At 45.8% G+C, this 24043-nt stretch overlaps 1 protein-coding gene across 2 annotated transcripts; it reads right to left on the reverse strand.

Moving 5' to 3' along the window:
- LOC137323249 (keratin, type I cytoskeletal 18-like) lies at positions 1-23887 on the reverse strand. 2 transcript variants are annotated; one of them, XM_067986739.1, is made up of 8 exons: positions 22368-23887; positions 12781-12863; positions 11320-11476; positions 10237-10401; positions 8358-8483; positions 7184-7398; positions 4374-4423; positions 1-212 (listed from the first exon to the last, which is right to left on the reverse strand). In XM_067986739.1, the coding sequence occupies exons 1-8, from the start codon at positions 22716-22718 to the stop codon at positions 112-114; spliced, it is 1248 nt and encodes a 415-aa protein (XP_067842840.1). In that variant the 5' UTR covers positions 22719-23887; the 3' UTR covers positions 1-111. The 2 variants fall into 2 exon arrangements, with proteins under 2 accessions (XP_067842840.1, XP_067842841.1); XM_067986740.1 differs by lacking the exon at positions 4374-4423 and having other exon boundaries at positions 121-212.
- Between the last annotated feature and the right edge of the window lie 156 nt (positions 23888-24043).

Here is a 24043-nt window from a genome sequence, read left to right on the forward strand (position 1 = left end):
CAGAGACAGGACACCCTGAATAACATCTCCAGACATTCCCTTTTTCCTAGATTATCAGCTCTAATCAGATTCAAATGTTTTCCTGAAACTTTCCCCACATGAGGAAGATTTTCACTGCAGAATTTCTTCTGATTCTTGTTTCTCAGAAATCACCTTCCCATTGATGACCTTCTGGGAAATGATGATAACTTTCTTAGCTGTTTTCTTTGTTTCTGCAATAGATTTGGAAGGAGAAGAGTGAGCACAGGAATATGTGGGGGTACACAGTGAGTACATGGGAATATGTGGGGGTACACAGTGAGTACATGGGAATATGTGGGGGTACACAGTAAGTACATGGGAATATGTGGGGGTACACAGTGAGTACATGGGAATATGTGGGGGTACACAGTAAGTACATGGGAATATGTGGGGGTACACAGTGAGTACATGGGAATATGTGGGGGTACACAGTAAGTACATGGGAATATGTGGGGGTACACAGTGAGTACATGGGAATATGTGGGGGTACACAGTGAGTACATGGGAATATGTGGGGGTACACAGTAAGTACATGGGAATATGTGGGGGTACACAGTGAGTACATGGGAATATGTGGGGGTACACAGTGAGTACATGGGAATATGTGGGGGTACACAGTGAGTACATGGGAATATGTGGGGGTACACAGTGAGTACATGGGAATATGTGGGGGTACACAGTGAGTACATGGGAATATGTGGGGGTACACAGTGAGTACATGGGAATATGTGGGGGTACACAGTGAGTACATGGGAATATGTGGGGGTACACAGTGAGTACATGGGAATATGTGGGGGTACACAGTGAGTACATGGGAATATGTGGGGGTACACAGTGAGTACATGGGAACATGTGGGGGTACATAGTGAGCACAGGAATATGTGAGGGTACACAGTGAGTACATGGGAATATGTGGGGGTACACAGTGAGTACATGGGAATATGTGGGGGTACACAGTGAGTACATGGGAATATGTGGGGGTACACAGTGAGTACATGGGAATATGTGGGGGTACACAGTGAGTACATGGGAATATGTGGGGGTACACAGTGAGTACATGGGAATATGTGGGGGTACACAGTGAGTACATGGGAATATGTGGGGGTACACAGTGAGTACATGGGAACATGTGGGGGTACATAGTGAGCACAGGAATATGTGAGGGTACACAGTGAGTACATGGGAATATGTGGGGGTACACAGTGAGTACATGGGAATATGTGGGGGTACACAGTGAGTACATGGGAACATGTGGGGGTACATAGTGAGCACAGGAATATGTGAGGGTACACAGTAAGCGAGCTCCAGATTCTCACTGCCCTTTGTGTGAAAAAGTGCTTCCGAACTCTAATTTTAAGATTGTCCCCCCCCCCGATTCTGGATTTCCCCACCAGAGGAAATAGTTTCTCTCTATCTACCGATTGAATCCCTTAATTGTTTTAAACACCTTGATCAGATCAACCCTCAACCTTCCAAACCCCAGGGAATACAAACCAAGTTTATGAAACTTGGCCTCATAATTTAACCCTTTAAGCTCTGGTCTAATTCTGGTGAATCTGTTCTCCAGGACCAATATATCCTTCCTGAGGTGCGGTGCCCAGAACTGAACGCAGTCTCCAGATAGGGTCTGACCAAGGCTCGGTACACTTCCTCCCCTTTGTATTCCAGCCCCCCTTGAGATAAAGGCCATTATTCCATTAGGCTTTTTGATTACTTTTTTGGACCTGTGCACTAGCTTTTAGTGATTTGTGTATATGGACACCCAAATCCCTCTGCTCCTCCACAGCTCCTGGTCTCTCCCCATTAAGAAAATGTTCCAATGTGTCTTTCTGGGATCTAAAGTGGATGACCTCACACTTCCCCACATTGAACTCCATCTGACAGTTTTGCTCCCTCACCTCATCTGCCTCTCACATTGTAACCTCCTGCTCCCATCTACACAACTTGCTGTACCTCGTAACTCAGTGTCATCTGCAAAGTTGGATCTGCCACTCTCTGTTCCTTCATCCAAGTCATTGATAAATATGGTTAAAAGCTGAGGCCCCAGAACAGATCCTGGGGAACGCCACTTGTCACACCCCACCAATCCCAGAGAACGTTCCCTTTATCCCTACTCTCTTTCTCCCACCTCCCAACCAATTACTGACCCGTGTCACAAGGTTACCTCCAATTCCGTGCGCTTTCATTTTTGCTAATAATCTCTCGTGTGGAACCTTATCAAACGCTTTCTGGAAGTCCAGAGAGACAATATCCGTGGACACGCCCCTGTCCACATGCGAGTGACCACCAAAAATTCAATTCGATTTGTCAGACATGACCTACTCTTCACAAATCCATGCTGACGCTCTTTAATCATCTGATACTGGTCCAAGTCCTCAGTCACTCTGTCCCTAATGACAGGTTCCAGTAACTTCCCCACAGTTGATGTTAAACTGACAGGTCTGTAGTTACCTGGTTTCTCCTTCCCTCCCTTCTTAAATAATGGGGTGACATTTGCAATTTTCTAATCCAAAGGCACAATTCCTGAATCTAGAGAGCTTTGGAAAATTATGACTAATGCATTTGCAATTTCCTCACTATTTAATAGTCTGGGCTGGAAACCATCAGGTCCTGATAAATTGTCTCTCTTAAGTCCCATTATTTTTTCCATTACCATGTTGTAATTTATATTAAATCTGCTAAGTTCCTCCCCTTGACTTATTTTTAGGTTCCCTTATACCTAAAAATAATTCAAGGGGAGGAACTTCATGGATTTGATATAATACACAGAGAGTCTAGGTTATAACACACACAGAGTCTGGGTTATAACACACACAGAGTCTGGGTTATAACACACAGAGAGTCTGGGTTATAACACACAGAGTCTGGGTTATAACACACAGAGTCTGGGTTATAACACACACAGAGTCTGGGTTATAACACACACAGAGTCTGGGTTATAACACACAGAGAGTCTGGGTTATAACACACACACAGTCTGGGTTATAATACACAGAGAGTCTGGGTTATAACACACACAGAGTCTGGGTTATAACACACACAGAGTCTGGGTTATAATACAGAGAGTCTGGGTTATAACACACACAGTCTGGGTTATAACACACAGAGTCTGGGTTATAACACACACAGAGAGTCTGGGTTATAACACACAGAGTCTGGGTTATAACACACAGAGTCTGGGTTATAACACACACAGAGAGTCTGGGTTATAACACACACAGTCTGGGTTATAACACACACACAGTCTGGGTTATAACACACACACAGTCTGGGTTATAACACACACAGAGTCTGGGTTATAACACACACAGTCTGGGTTATAACACACACACAGTCTGGGTTATAACACACACAGAGTCTGGGTTATAACACACACAGTCTGGGTTATAACACACACACAGTCTGGGTTATAACACACACACAGTCTGGGTTATAACACACACAGAGTCTGGGTTATAACACACACAGAGTCTGGGTTATAACACACACACAGTCTGGGTTATAATACACAGAGAGTCTGGGTTATAACACACACACAGTCTGGGTTATAACACACAGAGTCTGGGTTATAACACACAGAGTCTGGGTTATAACACACAGAGTCTGGGTTATAACACACACAGAGTCTGGGTTATAACACACACAGTCTGGGTTATAACACACAGAGTCTGGGTTATAACACACACAGAGAGTCTGGGTTATAACACACACACAGTCTGGGTTATAACACACAGAGTCTGGGTTATAACACACACAGAGTCTGGGTTATAACACAACCACAGAGTCTGCGTTATAACACACAGAGTCTGGGTTATAACACACACACACACAGTCTGGGTTATAACACACACACAGTCTGGGTTATAACACACACAGAGTCTGGGTTATAACACACACAGAGTCTGGGTTATAACACACACACACAGTCTGGGTTATAACACACACACAGTCTGGGTTATAACACACACAGTCTGGGTTATAACACACACAGTCTGGGTTATAACACACACACAGTCTGGGTTATAACACACACAGTCTGGGTTATAACACACACAGAGTCTGGGTTATAACACACACACAGTCTGGGTTGAGTTGACTGATCTGAGGTGGGACACAATCGGAGCACTTCAATCAGCCTCAAGACCATCTAGACTGGGGAGGTGAAAGGTCAGCCAGGACTTCCAGTCCTCACTACTACCCAGAAATCTCTGCGGGAAAGTACAAGCATGCAGACACTGGGGAGGGCCAGGGTTGTTTCTGCCGGTGATGCCCCCAACAGTCGCATAGCCTGAAGACACTCGCTGGAGCCAGGCAGCTGTGTCACCTCTTCTGTGCGGTAGTCACTAACTCACCTCCAAAGCCTGGAGCTGGAGCAGCCTTTAAGTGATCTGATTGACTGAACCTGCAAACACAGAAACATGTTTGAGCACAGTGAAGTGATCCCCGTCTCCGAGATGCTGAGGGTGGCAGGAGGTTGGCCAAATTCCGTCTGGACCGTACGGCGGAAGGTTTCATCACATGACCTCTCGACTCCAGCCACCCCGCCCCCCTCCTCCACACACTCCCGCCATTGGTCACCCCACACGTCAATCCTTGCGGCAATTGGACAATAATGGCGACTACAATGCCCACAATCCTTTGCGCCCCAGAAGCTGCCCTATTCACCGAGTGGCTGCACCAGAGTACAGGACCTCGATGGACCCCCACTGTCTGTTCTGCGTCTGAGCAGAGTCAAACAGGGAGAGAAAATGCCCCAATGATTTTTCTCCCAGGTGGCCCGCAGGAGCGTCCGGGAGATTAATCCTGAATTCCGGGAGACTCCAGGACGGACAATCCGGGAGGGTTGGTGACTCCCGGTAGCATTTGTAACTCATCCCCCTGACGCTGGTAATTGGCCTTGGGCGGAAATGAGCATGTCGGGCCGATGAAATTGACAAGAATCTATTCAGTGAAGAAGGTACATTCTCTTTTACTTCTACATTCCCGCTCTTCCTGCCTTTCCATCTCTCTGCATCGGGAGTCCCCGAACACTGGCGAACTGCAGGGGACTTGTACCAGTGTTCAAAGTCAGTTTTTGACAGAGTAAATAAGGAGAAACTGTTTCCAGTGGCAGGAGGGTCGGTAACCAGAGGACACAGATTTAAGGTGATCGGCAAAAGAACCAGAGGGGAGATGAGGAGAAGTTTTTTACGCAGCGAGTTGTGATGATCTGGAATGCGCTGCCTGAAAGGGCGGTGGAAGCAGATTCAATAATAACTTTCAAAAGGGGAATTAAATATACACTTGAAAAGGAAACATTTTCAGGGCTACGGAGAAAGAGTGGGGAATAGGACTAATTGGATAGCTCTTTCAAAGAGCCAGCACGGGCACGATGGGCCAAATGGCCTCCTCCTGTGCTGTCCTTACTATAATTCTCTGGCATTTCTTACATTCCTCTGCCAATTTTCTTCTCTGTTCACCCTTCAACATGCCATCCGTTGCCAGGGTACAATTCTACAGGCAATGGGTGACAATCATGGGGTTGGGGGGTAATATATTAGCTTGGACAGAGGATGGGTTAACGGACAGAAAACAGAGAGTAGGCATAAACGGGTCATTCTCAGGTTGGCAGGTTGTAACTAGTGGGGTGCCTCAAGGATCAGTGCTTGGGCCTCAGCTATTTACAATCTATATTAATGACTTAGATGAAGGGACCAAGTGTAATGTATCCAAGTTTGCTGATGATACAAAGCTAGGTGGGAAAGTAAGCAGTGAGGAGGACACAAAGAGTCTGCAAAGGGATATAGACAGGTGAAGTGAGTGGGCAAGAAGGTGGCAGATGGAGTATAATGTGGGGAAATGTGAGGTTATTCACTTTGGTAGGAAGAATAGAAAAACAGAATTTTTTTAAATGGTGAGAAACTATTAAATGTTGGTGTTCAGAGAGATTTGGGTGTCCTCGTACACGAAACTCAGGAAGTTAGCATGCAGGTACAGCAAGCAATTAGGAAGGCAAATGGCATGTTGGCCTTTATTGCAAGGGGGTTGGAGTACAAGAGTAAGGAAGTCTTACTACAATTGTACAGGGCTTTGGTGAGACCTCACCTGCAGTACTGTGTACAGTTTTGGTCTCCTTACCTAAGGAAGGATATACTTGCCTTAGAGGGGGTGCAATGAAAGTTCACTAGATTAATTCCTGGGATGAGAGGGTTGTCCTGTGAAGAGAGGTTGAGTAGAATGGGCCTATACTCTCTGGAGTTTAGAAGAATGAGAGGTGACCTCATTGAAACATACAAGATTCTAAGAGGGCTTGACAGGGTAGATGCTGAGAGGTTGTTTCCCCTGGCTGGAGAGTCTAGAACTAGGGGGCATAGTCTCAGGATAAGGGGTCGGCCATTTAAGACTGAGATGAGGAGGAATTTCTTCACTCAGAGGGTTGTGAATCTTTGGAATTCTCTACCCCAGAGGGCTGTGGATGCTCAGTTGTTGAGAATATTCAAGGCTGAGATCAATAGATTTTTGGACTCTAGGGGAATCAAGAGATATGGGGATCGGGCGGGAAAGTGGAGTTGAGGTCAAAGATCAGCCATGATCTTATTGAATGGCGGAGCAGGCTCGAGGGGCCGAGTGGCCTACTCCTGCTCCTATTTCTTATGTCCTTATCAATGCTACGTCCGAATGTGTCTGTTGGCAGGGTATTTAACCGAGGGCAAAATCATTGCTGAAACCAATCCCATTCTCAACCAGTGTCCCCACACTCACATTCAACCAAGCTCACTGAATAGCAACCTTCCTTAGTCAGAGCCAGGCCCCCAAACCCCCACCCTTACCCCGCAGCTCCCCCCCACCCTTCCCCTGCACCCCCCCACACACGCACACTTTCCCCCATTCCTCCCCCACGTCTAACCCGTGCTGTACCTGCCCTGGGAGTGTTTGATGGGACAGTGTAGAGGGAGCTTTACTCTGTATCTAACCTGTGCTGTACCTGCCCTGGGAGTGTTTGATGGGGCAGTGTAGAGGGAGCTTTACTCTGTATCTAACCCTGTACCTGCCCTGGGAGTGTTTGATGGGACAGTGTAGAGGGAGCTTTACTCTGTATCTAATCCGTGCCTGAGTGAATTCTCAGCATTTCACTCTTCTCACTGGGCATGTGATTCACAAGATGAAGGTGAGTTGATTTTACCCGTCTCCATCCAGCAGATGTCGGTAAGTATCAATCTCAGCCTGCAGCCTCATCTTGGTGTTAAGGAGAGTCTGGTATTCTACATCCTGATTCTTGAGGTCAGTATGGAGCTTTGCGAGTTGTTGCTGAAGGTTTGCGATGCTGTTGTTCAGGGTCTGGAGCTCCGCAGCAGTTCGATCTTCAGTGTCCTGCAGAGTGTCCTCCAATGAATTGACCTGATGAGAGAAGAATGTTTCAATCAGAACAGGTCCACGAGAAAGTTGAGGGGAGTTCAGTCCCTGGTCTCAATCATGGGACACGCTCCCCCTTCCTGTCTCGGCCAGACTGGAATGCAGGTCCCAGAGGTCCCAGCCTCTGGACAAGTCCCCGTGGGCCGGAGACCCACATCACCATTGCCTGGGCTGGATTTGAAGCCAGCTGCCAGAGAGGGGGAGGATGATACCCAACCCAGCTGTGAGAGGAGATCTTCACCCCCGACCCCCCGCCCCCCGCAAACCAGGTCTGTGCTCCGATTCCCCTCGAGCTGCTGAAAATACAGAGTGAAGCTCAGAACACCTGCTCACAGACTTTAGATAAAGGTGGAATATTGATGAGAATAATTCTGATGGGACGGAGATTACATCAAAGACAGGATGGAGTGTGAGTGTGTGTGTGTGTGTGTGTGTGTAAGTGTGTGTGTGTATGTGTGTCTGTGCAAGTGTGTAAGTGTGATTGAGTGTGTGCATGTGTGAGTTTGTGTCTGTGTAAGTGTGGGGGTGTGTGTGTGTGTGTGAGTGTTTGTCTGTGTAAGTGTGAGTGTGTGTAAGTGTGAGTGAGTGTGAGTGCGTGTATGTGAGTGAGTGTTTGTCTGTGTAAGTGTGAATGTGTGTAAGTGTGAGTGAGTGAGTGTGTGCCTGTGAGTGTTTGTCTGTGTAAGTGTGAGTGTGTGTAAGTGTGAGTGTGTGTAAGTGTGAGTGAGTGTGAGTGCGTGTATGTGAGTGAGTGTTTGTCTGTGTAAGTGTGAATGTGTGTAAGTGTGAGTGAGTGAGTGTGTGCCTGTGAGTGTTTGTCTGTGTAAGTGTGAGTGTGTGTAAGTGTGAGTGAGTGTGAGTGTGTGCAGATGCAGTGATGAATGCTGTTAATGAGCGTCGATTTGCTCACTGGGATTGGCCTGGGGTTGCCGTGGAGACCGTACCATGGCCCCCAGTGAACGATGTTCCACCTCCAGGTTTTTGATCTGACGCCGGAGTTCGGTGACCTCACGTTTCGCTGCCTGAAGGGCCTCGTTATTCTTCGAAGCCTCGAGTGAAGCGGAATCGAACTGGAAAACGGAGAGAACGGAACAAAGGTTACTGATATAAATTGATACACACACTGGGATACACACACACTGGGATACACACACACACACACACACTGGGATACACACACCCACTGCGATACACACACACACTGGGATACACACACACTGGGATACACACACACTGGGATACACACACACTGGGATACACACACTGGGATACACACACCCACTGCGATACACACACACACACACACACTGGGATACACACACACTGGGATACACACACACTGGGATACACACACACTGGGATACACACACACTGGGATACACACACACACACACACACACTGGGATACACACACACTGGGATACACACACACACACACACACTGGGATACACACACACACACACACACTGGGATACACACACACACACACTGGGATACACACACACTGGGATACACACACACACACACACACTGGGATACACACACACTGGGATACACACACACTGGGATACACACACACACACCCACTGCGATACACACACACACCCACTGGGATACACACACACACACCCACTGCGATACACACACACACCCACTGGGATACACACACACACACCCACTGCGATACACACACACACCCACTGGGATACACACACACACACCCACTGCGATACACACACACACTGGGATACACACACACCCACACACACTGGGATACACACCCACTGGGATACACACACACACACCCACTGCGATACACACACACACACTGGGATACACACACACCCACACACACTGGGATACACACACACTGGGATACACACACACACACCCACTGCGATACACACACACACCCACTGGGATACACACACACACACACACTGCGATACACACACACTGCGATACACACACACACCCACTGGGATACACACACCCACACTGCGATACACACACACACACACACCCACTGGGATACACACACCCACACTGCGATACACACACACACACTGGGATACACACACACCCACACACACTGGGATACACACACACTGCGATACACACACACACACACTGCGACACACACACACACTGCGATACACACACACACCCACTGGGATACACACACACACACACACACACTGCGATACACACACACTGCGATACACACACACACACACTGCGACACACACACACACTGCGATACACACACACTGCGATACACACACACACACTGCGATACACACACACTGCGATACACACACACACACACACACATATTCGGATATACACCTCCCAAACCCGCGACCTCTCCCACCTAGAAGGACAAGAGCAGCAGGCACATGGGAACAACACCACCTGCACCTTCCCCTCCAAGTCACACTCCATCCCGACTTGGAAATATATCGCCGTTCCTTCATCGTCGCTGGGTCAAAATCCTGGAACTCCCTTCCTAACAGCTCTGTGGGAGAACCTTCACCACACGGACTGCAGCGGTTCAAGAAGGCGGCTCACCACCACCTTCTCAAGGGCAATTAGGGATGGGCAATAAATGCTGGCCTCGCCAGCGACACCCACATCCCATGAACGAATAAAAAAAAAGACTGATTTCCTCACACACACTCAGAAACACAGACACACACTGATTCACACACACTCACACTAGGACACACACTGATTCACACACACTCACACTAGGACACACACTGATTCACACACACTCACACTAGGACACACACTGATTCACACACACTCACGCCCGTTACCTTCTTTCTGTAACACTCCTCTGCTTCCTTTCGGTTTTGATCTGCCAGAGCCTGATATTCCTCACGGATTTTGTTGAGAACTTGTCCAAGATCCTCTTCATTGGAATTTTCAACCTCCACAGAGACAGTGGAATTTGCAATCTGATGTTTGAGATCATCCACATCCTGTACAGAGAGAGAGAGAGACTGAGAATATCACCGGGATCTGAGGGAGCGCTGCACTGTCGGAGAGTCAGTACTGAGGGAGCTCTGCACTGTCGGAGGGTCAGTACTGAGGGAGCGCTGCACTGTCGGAGGGTCAGTACTGAGGGAGCGCTGCACTGTCGGAGGGTCAGTACTGAGGGAGCGCTGCACTGTCGGAGGGTCAGTACTGAGGGAGCGCTGCACTGTCGGAGGGTCAGTACTGAGGGAGCGCTGCGCTGTCGCAGGGTCAGTACTGAGGGAGCTCTGCACTGTCGGAGGGTCAGTACTGAGGGAGCGCTGCATTGTCGGAGGGTCAGTACTGAGGGAGCGCTGCACTGTCGGAGGGTCAGTACTGAGGGAGCGCTGCACTGTCGGAGGGTCAGTACTGAGGGAGCGCTGCGCTGTCGGAGGGTCAGTACTGAGGGAGCGCTGCACTGTCGGAGGGGCAGTACTGAGGGAGCGCTGCACTGTCGGAGGGTCAGTACTGAGGCAGTGCTGCACTGTCGGAGGGGCAGTACTGAGGGAGTGCTGCACTGTTGGAGGGTCAGTACTGAGGCAGTGCTGCACTGTCAGAGAGGCCATCTTTCGGATGAGACGTTAAACCGAGGCCCCGTCTGCCCCTCGGGTGGATGTAAAAGAGCCCACGGCCACTAGTTTGAAGAAGAGCAGGGGAGTTCTCCCCGGTGTCCTGGGCCAATATTTATTCCTCAACCAACATCACTAAAACAGATTTTCTGCTCATTTATCTCATTGCTGTTTGGATCTTGCTGTGCGCAAATTGGGCTGCCCCATTTCCCTACATTAAAACAGTGACTACACGTCAAAGATAGTTCTCCATTGGCTTTGGGCCATGATGAGGTGGTGAAAGGTGCTGTATATAAATGCAAGTTCTTTCTTTACCTCCTGATGATTCTTGCGGAAATAACTCAGCTCCTCGTTCATGGCCTCGATCTGTGTCTCGAGCTGCAGGCGGCCCAGGTTGGTATCATCGAGGATCTTCCGCAGCCCGTTGAGGTCGTGCTCGACTGACTGCCTCAAGTCCATCTCCGATTGCCACCTGGCGACCAAGAAATGATGGGGTTACAAAGCAACCTCCAGGATTAAACTCAGTGTCTCTGGTCCAGTGGTCCTGGTACTGGACTAGCAACCCAGAGGTCATGAGTTCAAATCATAAAATCATACAGCACAGAAGGAGGCCATTCAGCCCATTGTCACTGTGTGGACTCTTTGAAAGAGCGATCCAATTAGTCCCACTCCCCCCTGCTCTTTCCCCAGAGTCCTGTAAATTTTCCTTTTCAAATATTTATCCAATTCCCTTTTGAAAGTTATTATTGAATCTGCTTCCACCGCCCTTTCAGGCAGCGCATTCCAGATCAGAACAACTCGCTGCGTTATAAAAATCTCCTCATCTCCCCTCTGGTTCTTTTGCCGATCACCTTAAATCTGTGTCCTCTGGTTACCGACCCTCCTGCCACTGGAAACAGTTTCTCCTTATTTACTCTATCAAAACCCTTCATGATTTTGAACACCTCGATCAAATCTCCCCTTAACCTTCTCTGCTCCAAGGAGAACAATCCCAGCTTCTCCAGTCTCTCCATTGGCAGGTGTGAAATTGAATTCAATAATTTGGTGATTTGTGAGCTGGGATCAGAAAATGACCATGAAAGTTGCCGGATTGTTGTAAAAACCCAATTGGTTTCGGTGGATGTACATCCCACAGCACTATTTCAAAGAACAGCAAGGGAGTTCTCCCCGGTGTCCTGGCCGATATTTATCCCTCAATCAATATCACTGAACCAGATGATCTGGTCACATCTCTTTGCTGTTTGTGGGATCTTGCTGTGCGCAAATTGGCTGCCGCGTTTCCTACATTACAACAGTGACTACACTTCAAAAGGTACTTCATTGGCTGCATAGCACTTTGGGACATCCTGAGGTTGTGACAGGTGCTGTAGAAATGCAGGTTCTTTCTAACTCAAAGGATTTTCTTAAAGCAGTTGTCTCCCCTCCTCGCCTGACTTTTCACCCCACTGGTATCTCACCCCATGGCCTGCTTTTCATGTGAGATCAGGATATTTGACTATGGTGGGAATCACAACCAAGCCCGCCCTCACGGCTGCAGTCCCCGGCGGGGAGGGGAGTTGTCATTGGACAGCGACGAGGAGTCTGCCTCTCCCTAACGCAGGGGTACTGAGACCCATTATATCGCCCTGATTGCCAACCCAGGGGTGATCGGCTAGCTCAGCACTAAGCGGGGATGGAACAGGAAGGGGCCGTGCCCAGTTGGCACTGCATCAGGAGGCTAATCCACCCGCTGAGCCATCCGTGGATTCCCGCTCCAAGTCCCTGTCACACACTCACTTCACTTTGAAGTCGTCAGAAGCCAGCTCACTGTTGTCCAGCTGCAGGGTTAGACCAGCATTATCCATAGTCGTATCCTGGATCTGCACAGGAAAACGGGATTAGTTTACACAATATAGCATGTTCGTTAATAAAAGGACAACATCGGCTACACGAGAAATAGCCCATGTCACAGGAGGGGGTTAAACAGCAAATCACAACTCCTTGGAGGGGCTGCCTGACACCCACCCAACAATAGCTGAGTGCAGTAATAATGGTGTCTGTACAATAAATTAGAGCAGTAATATTACTGTCTGTACAATAAATGAGTGTAGTAATATTACTGTCTGTACAATAAATGAGTGTAGTAATATTACTGTCTGTACAATAAATGAGTGTAGTAATATTACTGTCTGTACAATAAATGAGTGTAGTAATATTACTGTCTGTACAATAAATGAGTGCAGTAATAATGGTGTTTGTACAATAAATGAGTACAGTAATATTACTGTCTGTACAATAAATGAGTGTAGTAATATAACTGTCTGTATAATAAATGAGTGTAGTAATATTACTGTCTGTATAATAAATGAGTGTAGTAATATTACTGTCTGTATAATAAATTAGAGCAGTAATATTACTGTCTGTACAATAAATGAGTGCAGTAATAATGGTGTTTGTACAATAAATGAGTACAGTAATATTACTGTCTGTACAATAAATGAGTGTAGTAATATTACTGTCTGTACAATAAATGAGTGTAGTAATATTACTGTCTGTACAATAAATGAGTGTAGTAATATTACTGTCTGTACAATAAATGAGTGTAGTAATATTACTGTCTGTACAATAAATGAGTGTAGTAATATTACTGTCTGTACAATAAATGAGTGTAGTAATATTACTGTCTGTACAATAAATGAGTGCAGTAATATTACTGTCTGTACAATAAATGAGTGCAGTAATATTACTGTCTGTACAATAAATGAGTGCAGTAATAATGGTGTTTGTACAATAAATGAGTACAGTAATATTACTGTCTGTACAATAAATGAGTGTAGTAATATTACTGTCTGTATAATAAATGAGTGTAGTAATATTACTGTCTGTATAATAAATGAGTGTAGTAATATTACTGTCTGTATAATAAATTAGAGCAGTAATATTACTGTCTGTACAATAAATGAGTGCAGTAATAATGGTGTCTGTACAATAAATGAGTACAGTAATATTACTGTCTGTACAATAAATGAGTGCAGTAATATTACTGTCTGTATAATAAATGAGTGTAGTAATTTTTTAAAAATTCGTTCATGGGATGTGGCGTCGCTGGCGAGGCCGGCATTTATTGCCCATCCCTAATTGCCCTTGAGAAGGTGGTGGTGAGCCGCCTTCCTGAACCGCTGCAGTCCGTGTGGTGACGGTTCTCCCACAGTGCTGTTAGGAAGGGAGTTCCAGGATTTTGACCCAGTGACGATGAAGGAACGGTGATATATTTCCAAGTCGGGATGGTGTGTGACTTGGAGGGGAACGTGCAGGTGGTGTTGTTTCCATGTGCCTGCTGCCCTTGTCCTTCTAGGTGGTGGAGGTCGTGTGTTTGGGAGGTGCTGTCGAGGAAGCCTTGGCGAGTTGCTGCAGTGCATCCTGTGGATGGTGCACACTGCAGCCACGGTGAAGGGAGTGAATGTTTAGGGTGGTGGATGGGGTGCCAATCAAGCGGGCTGCTTTATCTTGGATGGTGTCGAGCTTCTTGAGTGTTGTTGGAGCTGCACTCATCCAGGCAAGTGGAGAGTATTCCATCACACTCCTGATTTGTGCCTTGCAGGTGGTGGAAAGGCTTTGGGGAGTCAGGAGATGAGTCACTCGCCGCAGAATATCCAGCCTCTGACCTGCTCTTGTAGCCACAGTATTTATGTGGCTGGTCCAGTTAAGTTTCTGGTCAATGGTGACCCCCCCAGGATGTTGATGGTGGGGGATTCGGCGATGGTAAGGCCACTGAATGTCAAGGGGAGGTGGTTAGACTCTCTCTTGTTGGGGATGGTCATTGCCTGGCACTTGTCTGGCGTAAATGTAGTAATACTACTGCCTGTACAATAAATTAGTGCAGTAATACTGGTGATTCTATGATTCTATATTAATGATTTGGTCTTAAATGTAGGGGGCTTGATCAAGAAGTTTGCAGATGATACAAAAATTGGCCGTGTGGTTGATAGTGAGGAGGAAAGCTGTAGACTGCAGGAAGATATCAATCTGGTCAGGTGGGCAGAAAAGTGGCAAATGGAATTCAATCCGGACAAGGGTGAGGTAATGCATTTGGGGAGGGCAAACAAGGCAAGGGAATACACAATAAATGGGAGGATACTGAGAGGTGTAGAGGAATACTACTGTCTGTACAATAAATGAGTGTATTAATACTGGTGCCTGTACAATAAATGAGTGCAGTAATAATGGTGCTTCTACAATAAATTAGTGTAGTAATATTTGTGTCAACATAATAAATGAATGTAGTAATACTGGTGTCTACAATAAATGAGTGCAGTGACACCACTGTCTCCACAATAAATCAATCTGTAGAATAAATGTGTGTAGTAACATTGGTGTCTATACAATAAATGGGGCAGTAATACTGGTGTCTGTATAATAAATCAGTGCAGTAATACTACTGTCTGCATAATAAATGAGTGTAATAATACTACTGTCTGTACAATAAATGAATGTAGTAATGGTACTAGCTGTACAATAAATAGGTGTACTAATGCTACTATCTTCATAATAAATGAGTGTAGTAATACTGGTGTCTGTACAATGAATGAGTGCAGTAATACTACTGTCTGCATAATAAATGAGTGCAGTAATACTACTGTTTGCATGATAAATGACTGTAGTAATACTACTGTCTGTACAATAAATGAATGTAGTAATAGTACTATCTGTACAATAAATGGGTGTATTAATGCTACTATCTTCATAATAAATGAGTGTAGTAATAGTGGTGTCTATACAATGAATGAGTGCAGTAATACTACTGTCTGCATAATAAATGAGTGTATTAATACTACTGTCTGTACAATAAATGAGTGCAGTAATACTGGTGTCTGTACAATGAATGAGTGTAGTAATACTGGAGCCTACAATAAATGAGTGCATTAATACTACCGTCTGTACAATAAATGAGTGTATTAATACTACTGTCTGTACAATAAATTAGTGCAGTAATACTGGTGTCTGTACAATGAATGAGTGTAGTAATACTGGAGTATATACAATAAATGAGTGTAGTAATACTACTGACTGTACAATAAATGAGTGCATTAATACTACTGTCTGTACAATAAATGAGTGCAGTAATACTACTGACTGTACAATAAATGAGTGATTTAATAATGGAGTCTATACAATAAATGAGTGTAGTAATACTGGTGTCTGTACAATCAATGAGTGTGGTAATAATGGAGTCTATACAATAAATGAGTGTAGTAATACTGGTGTCTGTACAATCAATGAGTGTGGTAATAATGGAGTCTATACAATAAATGAGTGTAGTAATATTGGTGCCTGTACAATAAATGAGTGTAGTAATAATGGAGTCTATACAATAGATGAGTGTAGTAATACTGGTGCTTGTACAATAAATGGGGGTAGTAATACTTCTGTTTCTACAATAAATGTGTGTAAGAAGACTACTGTCTGTACAGTAAGCTAATGCAGGAATACTGGTATCTGTACAATAAATGTGTTCAGTAATATTGGTGTCTGTACAATAAATGAGTGCAGTTTATCATGGTATCATAGTAGGTACAACATAGGTGGAGGCCATTCTGCCCATCATGCCTGTGCTGGCTCTTTGGAAGAGCTATCCATTTAGTCCCATTCCTCTGCTCTTTCCCCATAGCCCTACAAATTTTTTCAGATCATTACAACTTGCGTAAAAAAATGTTTCCTCGTGTCACCTCCGGCTCTTTTGCCGATTATCTTAAATCTGTGTCCTCTGGTTATCGACCCTTCTGCCACTGGAAACAGTTTCTCCTTATTTCTCCTGTCAAAACCGTTCATGATTTTGAACACCTCTATCAAATCTCCCATTAACCTTCTCTGTTCTAGAATCATCGAATCATAGAATCGTTACAGCACAGAAGGAGGCCATTCAGCCCATCGAGCCTGTGCCGGCTCTTTGTAAGAGCAATCCAGTTAGTCCCATTCCCCTGCTCTTTCCCCATAGCCCTGCAAATTTTTTCCCTTCAAGTATTTATCCAATTCCTTTTTGAAAGCCACATTTGAATCTGCTTCCACCGCCCTTTCAGGCTTCGCATTCCAGATCATAACTGCTCACTGCGTAAAAAGTTTTTCCTCATGTCGCCTTTGATTCTTTTGCCAATCACCTTAAATCTGCGTCCTCTGGTTCTCGACCCTTCCGCCAATGGGAACAATTTCTCTTTATTTACCTTATCTAAAGCCATCATGATTTTAAACACCTCGATCAAATCTCCTCTCAACCTTCTCTGTTCCAAGGAGAACAACCCCAGCTTCTCCAGTCTATCCATGTAACTAAAGTCCCTCATCCCTGGAATCATTCTAGTGAATCTCTTCTGCACCCTCTCTAAGGACTTCACATCCTTCCTGAAGTGCGGTGCCCAGAACTGGACACAATACTCCAGTTGTGGTCGAACCAGTGTTTTATAAAGGTTCATCATGACTTCCTTGCTTTTGTACTCTATGCCTCTATATAGCCCAGGATCCCGTATGCTTTTTTAACCGCTTTCTCAACCTGTCCAGCCATCTTCAAAGATTTGTGTACATATACCCCCAGATTTCTCTGTTCCTGCACCCCATTTAGAATTGTACCATTTAGTTTATATTGCCTCTCCTCATTCTTCCAGCCAAAATGTGTCACACTTTTCAGCGTTAAATTTCATCTGTCACGTGTCCGCCCATTCCACCAGCCTGTCTATATCCTCTTGAAGTCTATCACTATCCTCCTCACTGTTTACTACACTTCCAAGTTTTGTGTCATCTGCAAATTTTGAAATTGTGCCCTGTACACCCAAGTCCAAGTCATTAATATATACTTGAAAATATATCGCCGTTCCTTCATCGTCGCTGGGTCAAAATCCTGGAACTCCCTTCCTAACAGCACTGTGGGAGAACCGTCACCACACGGACTGCAGCGGTTCAAAAAGGCGGCTCACCACCACCTTCTCAAGGGCAATTAGGGATGGGCAATAAATGCCGGCCTCGCCAGCGACGCCCACATCCCATGAACAAATTTTTAAAAATCAAAAGAGCAGTGGTCCCAGTACCGACCCCTGGGGAACACCACTGTACACCTCCCTCCAGTCTGAAAAACAACTGTTCACCACTACTCTCTGTTTCCCATCACTTAGCCAATTTCGTATCCATGCTGTCACTGCCCCTTTTATTCTATGGGATTCAATTTTGCTGACAAGCCTATTATGTGGCACTTTATCAAACGCCTTTTGAAAGTCCATATACCCCACATCAACTGCATTGCCCTCATCAACCCTCTCTGTTACCTCATCAAAAAACTCAATCAAGTTAGTTAAACATGATTTGCCTTTAACAAATCCGTGCTGGCTTTCCTTAATTAATCCACACTCGTCCAAGTGAGAATTCATTTTCCTTCATTGACATCCTTCCTAAGGTACGGTGCCCAGAATTGAACACAATACTCCAGCTGAGGCCTAACCAGTGTTTTATAAAGGTTTACCATAACTTCCTATATTACTGTCTATAAAATAAATGAGAGTAGCAACACTGGTGTCTGAACAATTACAGGTCAATTGTTGCTGATGGGGAAAGTTTGCAGAAAAAATCAGAGAATGGCACAGCACAGAAGGAGGTCATTCGGCCCATCGTGCCTGTGCCGGCTCTTTCAAAGAGCTATCCAATTAGTCCCACTCCCTGCTCTTTCCCCAAAGCTCTGCAAATTTTTCCTTTTCAAGTATTTATGAAATTCTCTTTTGAAAGTTATTATTGAATCTGCTTTCACCGTCCTTTCAGGCAGTGAATTCTAGACCATTACAACTCGCTGCGAAAAAAATTTTCTCCTCATCTCACCTCTGGTCTTTTGCTAATTATCTTTAAATCTGTGTCCTGTGGTTAACGACCCTCCTGCCAGTGGAAGCAGATTGGGAAATCTTTGTAAATTTCCAGCTCCAGGTCAGAAGAAACCAGCATGAAATGATTGTTTTTCTTTCTCTCTTTTTGATACGTTTAACACTCTGAAGTGTGACAATTCTAATCTTTTGATATAATGTCTGATCTACCAAGGCATTGCTGACATTGGCAAGTAAAATCAAGGAAAACTCAAAAATGTTTTATAAATACATGAAGAGCAAGAGGATAACTAAGGAAAGAGTAGGGCCTATTAGAGACCAAAAAGGTAAACTATGTGTGGAGGCGGAAGATGTGGGTCTGGTTCTTAATGAATACTTTGTGTCTGTCTTCACAAAAGAGGGGGATGATACAGGGATTGTAGTTAAGGAGGAGGAGTGTGAAATATTGGATGGGATAAACATAGTGAGAGAGGAAGTATTAAGAGGATTAGCATTTTTGAAAGTAGATAAATTGCCAGGCCCGGATGAAATGTACCCAGGCTGTTAAAAGAAGCAAGGGAGGAAATAGCAGAGATTCTGACCATCATTTTCCAATCCTCACTGGATACAGGTGTGGTGACAGAGGATTGGAGGACTGCTAACGTTGTACCATTGTTTAAAAAGGGAGAAAGAGATAGACCGAGTAATTATAGGTCAGTCAGTCCAACCTCGATGGTGGACAAATTATTGGAATCAATTCTGAGGGACAGTATTAATCGTCATTTAGAAAGGCACGGATTAATCAAGGACAGTCAGCATGGATTTGTTACAGGAAGGTCGTGTCTGACTAATTTGATTGAATTTTTTTGAGGAAGTAACAAGGAGGGTCGATGAGGGCAGTGCGTTTGATATAGTGTACACAGATTTTAGCAAGGCTTTTGACAAGGTCCCACATGGCAGACTGGTCAAAAAAGTACATGCCCATGGGATCCAAGGGAGAGTGGCTAGTTGGATCCAAAATTGGCTCAGTGGCAGAAATGGTCGACGGATATTTTTGTGACTGGAAGGCTGTATCCAGTGGGGTTCCGCAGGGCTCAGTACTCGGTCCCTTGCTTTTTGTGATATATATTAATGATTTGGACTTAAATGTAGGGGGCATGATTAAGAAGTTTGCAGATGATACAAAAATTGGCCATGTGATTGATAGTGAGGAGGAAAGCTGTAGACTGCAGAAAGATATCAATGGACTGGTCAGATGGGCAGAAAAGTGGCAAATGGAATTCAATCCAGAGAAGTGTGAGGTAATGCATTTGGGGAGGGCAAACAAGGCAAGGGAATACACAATAAATGGGAGGATACTGAGAGGTGTAGAGGAAGTGAGGGACCTTGGAGTGCATGTTCACAGATCCCTGAAGGTAGCAAGACAGGTAGATAAGGTGGTTAAGAAGGCATAGGGGATACTTTCCTTTAATTAGTCGAGGCATAGAATATAAGAGCCGGTATGTTATGCGAGAACTGTTAAAACACTAGTTAGGCCACAGCTTGAGTACTGTGTACAGTTCTGGTCACCACATTACAGGATGTATTTGCACTAGAGAGGGTAGAGAGGAGATTTACAAGGGTGTTGCCAGGGCTGGAGAATTTTAGCTATGAGGAAAGATTGGATAGGCTGGGGTTGTTTTCTTTGGAACAAAGGAGGCTGAGGGGAGATTTAATTGAGGTGTACAAAATTATGAGGGGCCTGGATAGAGTGGACAGGGAGGATCTATTTCCCCTAGCAGAGGGGTCAGTGACCAGGGGGCATAGATTTAAAGTGATTGGTAGAAGGATTAGAGGGGAGCTGAGAAGAATATTTTTCACCCAGAGGGTGGTGGGGGGTCTGGAACTCACTGCCTGAGAGGGTGGGAGAGGCAGAAACCCTCAACTCATTTAAAAAGTACCTGGATGTGCACCTGAAGTGCTGTAACCTACAGGGCTACGGACCAAGTGCTGGAAAGTGGGATTAGGCTGGGTGGCTCATTTTCGGCCGGCACAGACACGTTGGGCCGAATGGCCTCCGTCTGTGCCGTAAATTTTCTATGATTCTATGATATTCAGCCCTCAACAAGGACAGGAGTGACACACGACACAATGCATAATGCATTATTCAATAAACTGGACCTGTGCCCCTTTAAGGCAATAAAGTCGTAATGTTGTTAAGTAAACAAAGATTCAGGTTCTTTGCGGTTGGCTCAAGGAACTGTGCAAATTGTAAAGTGTTTGTCAGTTCTGGCTCCAGGCAGCAGTAACCAGCATTTTGTTACTCACTTCTGTGACAAAATGTGACATCTAGGGTGTGACATCTGGAGGATGACATGTGACGTGTACTGACGTGTAACTTTTAATATGTCAAATCCATTCACGCCCACGTTTACTACTTGCAGGTAGCATCGCTGTGACCAAAAAAAAGTCCCGCTCTTCAGAGAGACAGAACGAGAGAGAGAGAGAGAGAGAGGGAAACAGAGAGAAGTGCCAGGTACAGGGAAAGGAGAGAAGATACTGCCGGAGGATGGGGAAAGGTGCAGTTAAAGTGGTAGGAGATGTTATTGGTGATGGGATCGCACCTCCAGTCCCTTCACCCTTTAGACAATTTCATTCACTCCAAGTACCTAAGGACAGTACAACTTAGATTTCTCAAAGAATATGGTGAATACAAGAAAAGAAAATAAATCATATTTTTACTTAGCTACCTGTGTGTGTATATATTAAAACTCTTACAACTGTGCACGCTTCCTGTAAACTGGCTATGTAAACATTTCAACTGTATTTACACCTTTCCCCAGTGGAGTCACTGCAGCGCCACCACTAGTGGGAGAGTATAATTACTGTGTGACAAGTTTACATAGGCAGCTCCCATTGTAAATGTGGACATAGAAATCTATAATGGAAATACATAAAATGTAAGGACAGACTTTAAAATGGGGTCTTTAAAATGGGGTCTGTGCACTTGGTCCCGTTATATTCACCCCTTAAACCCACTTCAATAGACTGGAGAAGCTGGGGTTGTTCTCCTTGGAACAGAGACGGTTGAGAGGAGATTTGATCGAGGTGTTCAAAATCATGAAGGGTCTCGACAGAATAGATTGAGAGAAACTGTTCCCATTGGCAGAAAGGTAAAGAGCCAGAGGACATAGATTTAAGGTGATTGGCAAAAGAACCAAAGGTGACATAAGGGAAAACATTTTTACACAGCGAGTGGTTAGGATCTGGAATGCACTGCCCGAGGGGGTGGTGGAGGCAGATTCAATCATGGCCTTCAAAAGGGAACTGGATAAGTACTTGAAAAGCTGGATTGCTTTTGTGTAGAGCCCGCACGGACTCGATGGGCTGAATGGCCTCCTTCCGTGCTGTAACCTTTCTATGATTCTATGATTCACCTGAAGACTACACTTGTACTTGACTAGTTTCTGAGGTAAATTGGCCTAAAATAAAGCAGGTAAACAGTAAACAACGGGAAGAGAATGAAACAGACAGACAGACAGACACAGACCTGGAACAATATGAGGAGTTTCCCACCTGTTTGCAGATATCCAACACCGGCTTCTCGTAAGAGCTCCAGTCCCGGGCCAGATTGCCCCTCTTGGCCAGAAAGTCTTGGATTTTGTCCTCCAGCAACTTGTTCGCACCCTCCAAGGACTTCACCTTGTTCAGGTAAACGGCCAGTCGTTTATTCAGCCCCTGGAGCTCATCCTGCTGGTTGAAAGGCGAGGCTGATCCCACCTTCCTGATCATATTACCCTGGGACGGTGCTACCCTGGAGCTCCCGAAATCTCCCTGGAGACTCCGGGCGCTACTGAGCCGCTTCTGGGAGTTCCCGTTCACCACACTGCTGGAGCTGGGGCTCCGGGGGAGGCTTCTCCTCGACATGATCACCGTGCAGATAACCAGGGGCTCTCTCTCTCTCACTCACTGTCTCTCTCACTCTCTCACTCACTGTCTCTCTCACTCTCTCACTCACTGTCTCTCTCACTCTCTCACTCACTGTCTCACTCTCTCTCTCTCTGTCTCTCTCTCTCACTCACTGTCTCACTCTCTCTGTCTCTCTCTCTCACTCACTGTCTCTCTCACTCTCTCACCCTCACTCACTGTCTCACTCTCTCTGTCTCTCTCTCTCACTCACTGTCTCTCTCTCTCTCTCTCTCACTGTCTCTCTCACTCTCTCACTCACTGTCTCACTCTCTCTCTCTCTGTCTCTCTCTCTCACTCACTGTCTCACTCTCTCTGTCTCTCTCTCTCACTCACTGTCTCTCTCACTCTCTCACCCTCACTCACTGTCTCACTCTCTCTCTCTGTCTCTCTCTCTCTCACTGTCTCACTCTCTCTCTCTGTCTCTCTCTCTCTCACTGTCTCACTCTCTCTCTCTCTCTGTCTCTCTCACTGTCTCTCTCACTCACTGTCTCACTCTCTCTCTCTGTCTCTCTCACTCTCTCTCTCTCACTCACTGTCTCTCTCACTCTCTCTCTCACTCACTGTCTCACTCTCTCTCTCTGTCTCTCTCTCTCTTTCACTGTCTCTCTCACTCTCTCTCTCTCACTCACTGTCTCTCTCACTCTCTCTCTCACTCACTGTCTCACTCTCTCTCTGTCTCTCTCACTGTCTCTCTCACTCTCTCACCCTCACTCACTGTCTCTCACTGTCTCACCCTCACTCACTCTCTCTGTCTCTCTCACTGTCTCACCCTCACTCTGTCTCTCTGCCTTTCTCTCTCTCTCTGTCTGTCTCACCCTCACTCTGTCTCTCTGCCTTTCTCTCTCTCTGTCTGTCTCACCCTCACTCTGTCTCTCTCTCTGTCTCTCTGCCTTTCTCTCTCTCTGTCTGTCTCACCCTCACTCTGTCTGTCTCTCTGCCTTTCTCTCTGTCTATCTCACTCTCACTCTGTCTCTCTCTCTCCTTCTGTCTGTCTCTGTCTCTCTCACTCTCCTGTCTCTCTTCTCTCTCTCACTCCCCCTTTCTCTGTCTCTCTCTCTCTCTCCCCCTTTCTCTGTCTCACTCTCCTGTCTCACTCTCCTGTCTCTCTCCTTCTCTCTCTGTCTCACTCCCTCTCTCACTCTGCTGTCTCTCAGGTGAAAGACTCTGACTATATTTACTTACAGGTGTAGGGTGTGACTGGCGGCTGAATCCTCCAATCGCAGCCCACCGCGACCCCCTAAGGCTCATTAAAATGCAAAAGGGGTGGGTTTAATAAGGCCACG

This window comes from Heptranchias perlo, chromosome 7 (assembly GCF_035084215.1).
Source record: "Heptranchias perlo isolate sHepPer1 chromosome 7, sHepPer1.hap1, whole genome shotgun sequence".
In the NCBI taxonomy this organism is placed as follows: Eukaryota; Metazoa; Chordata; class Chondrichthyes; order Hexanchiformes; family Hexanchidae; genus Heptranchias; species Heptranchias perlo.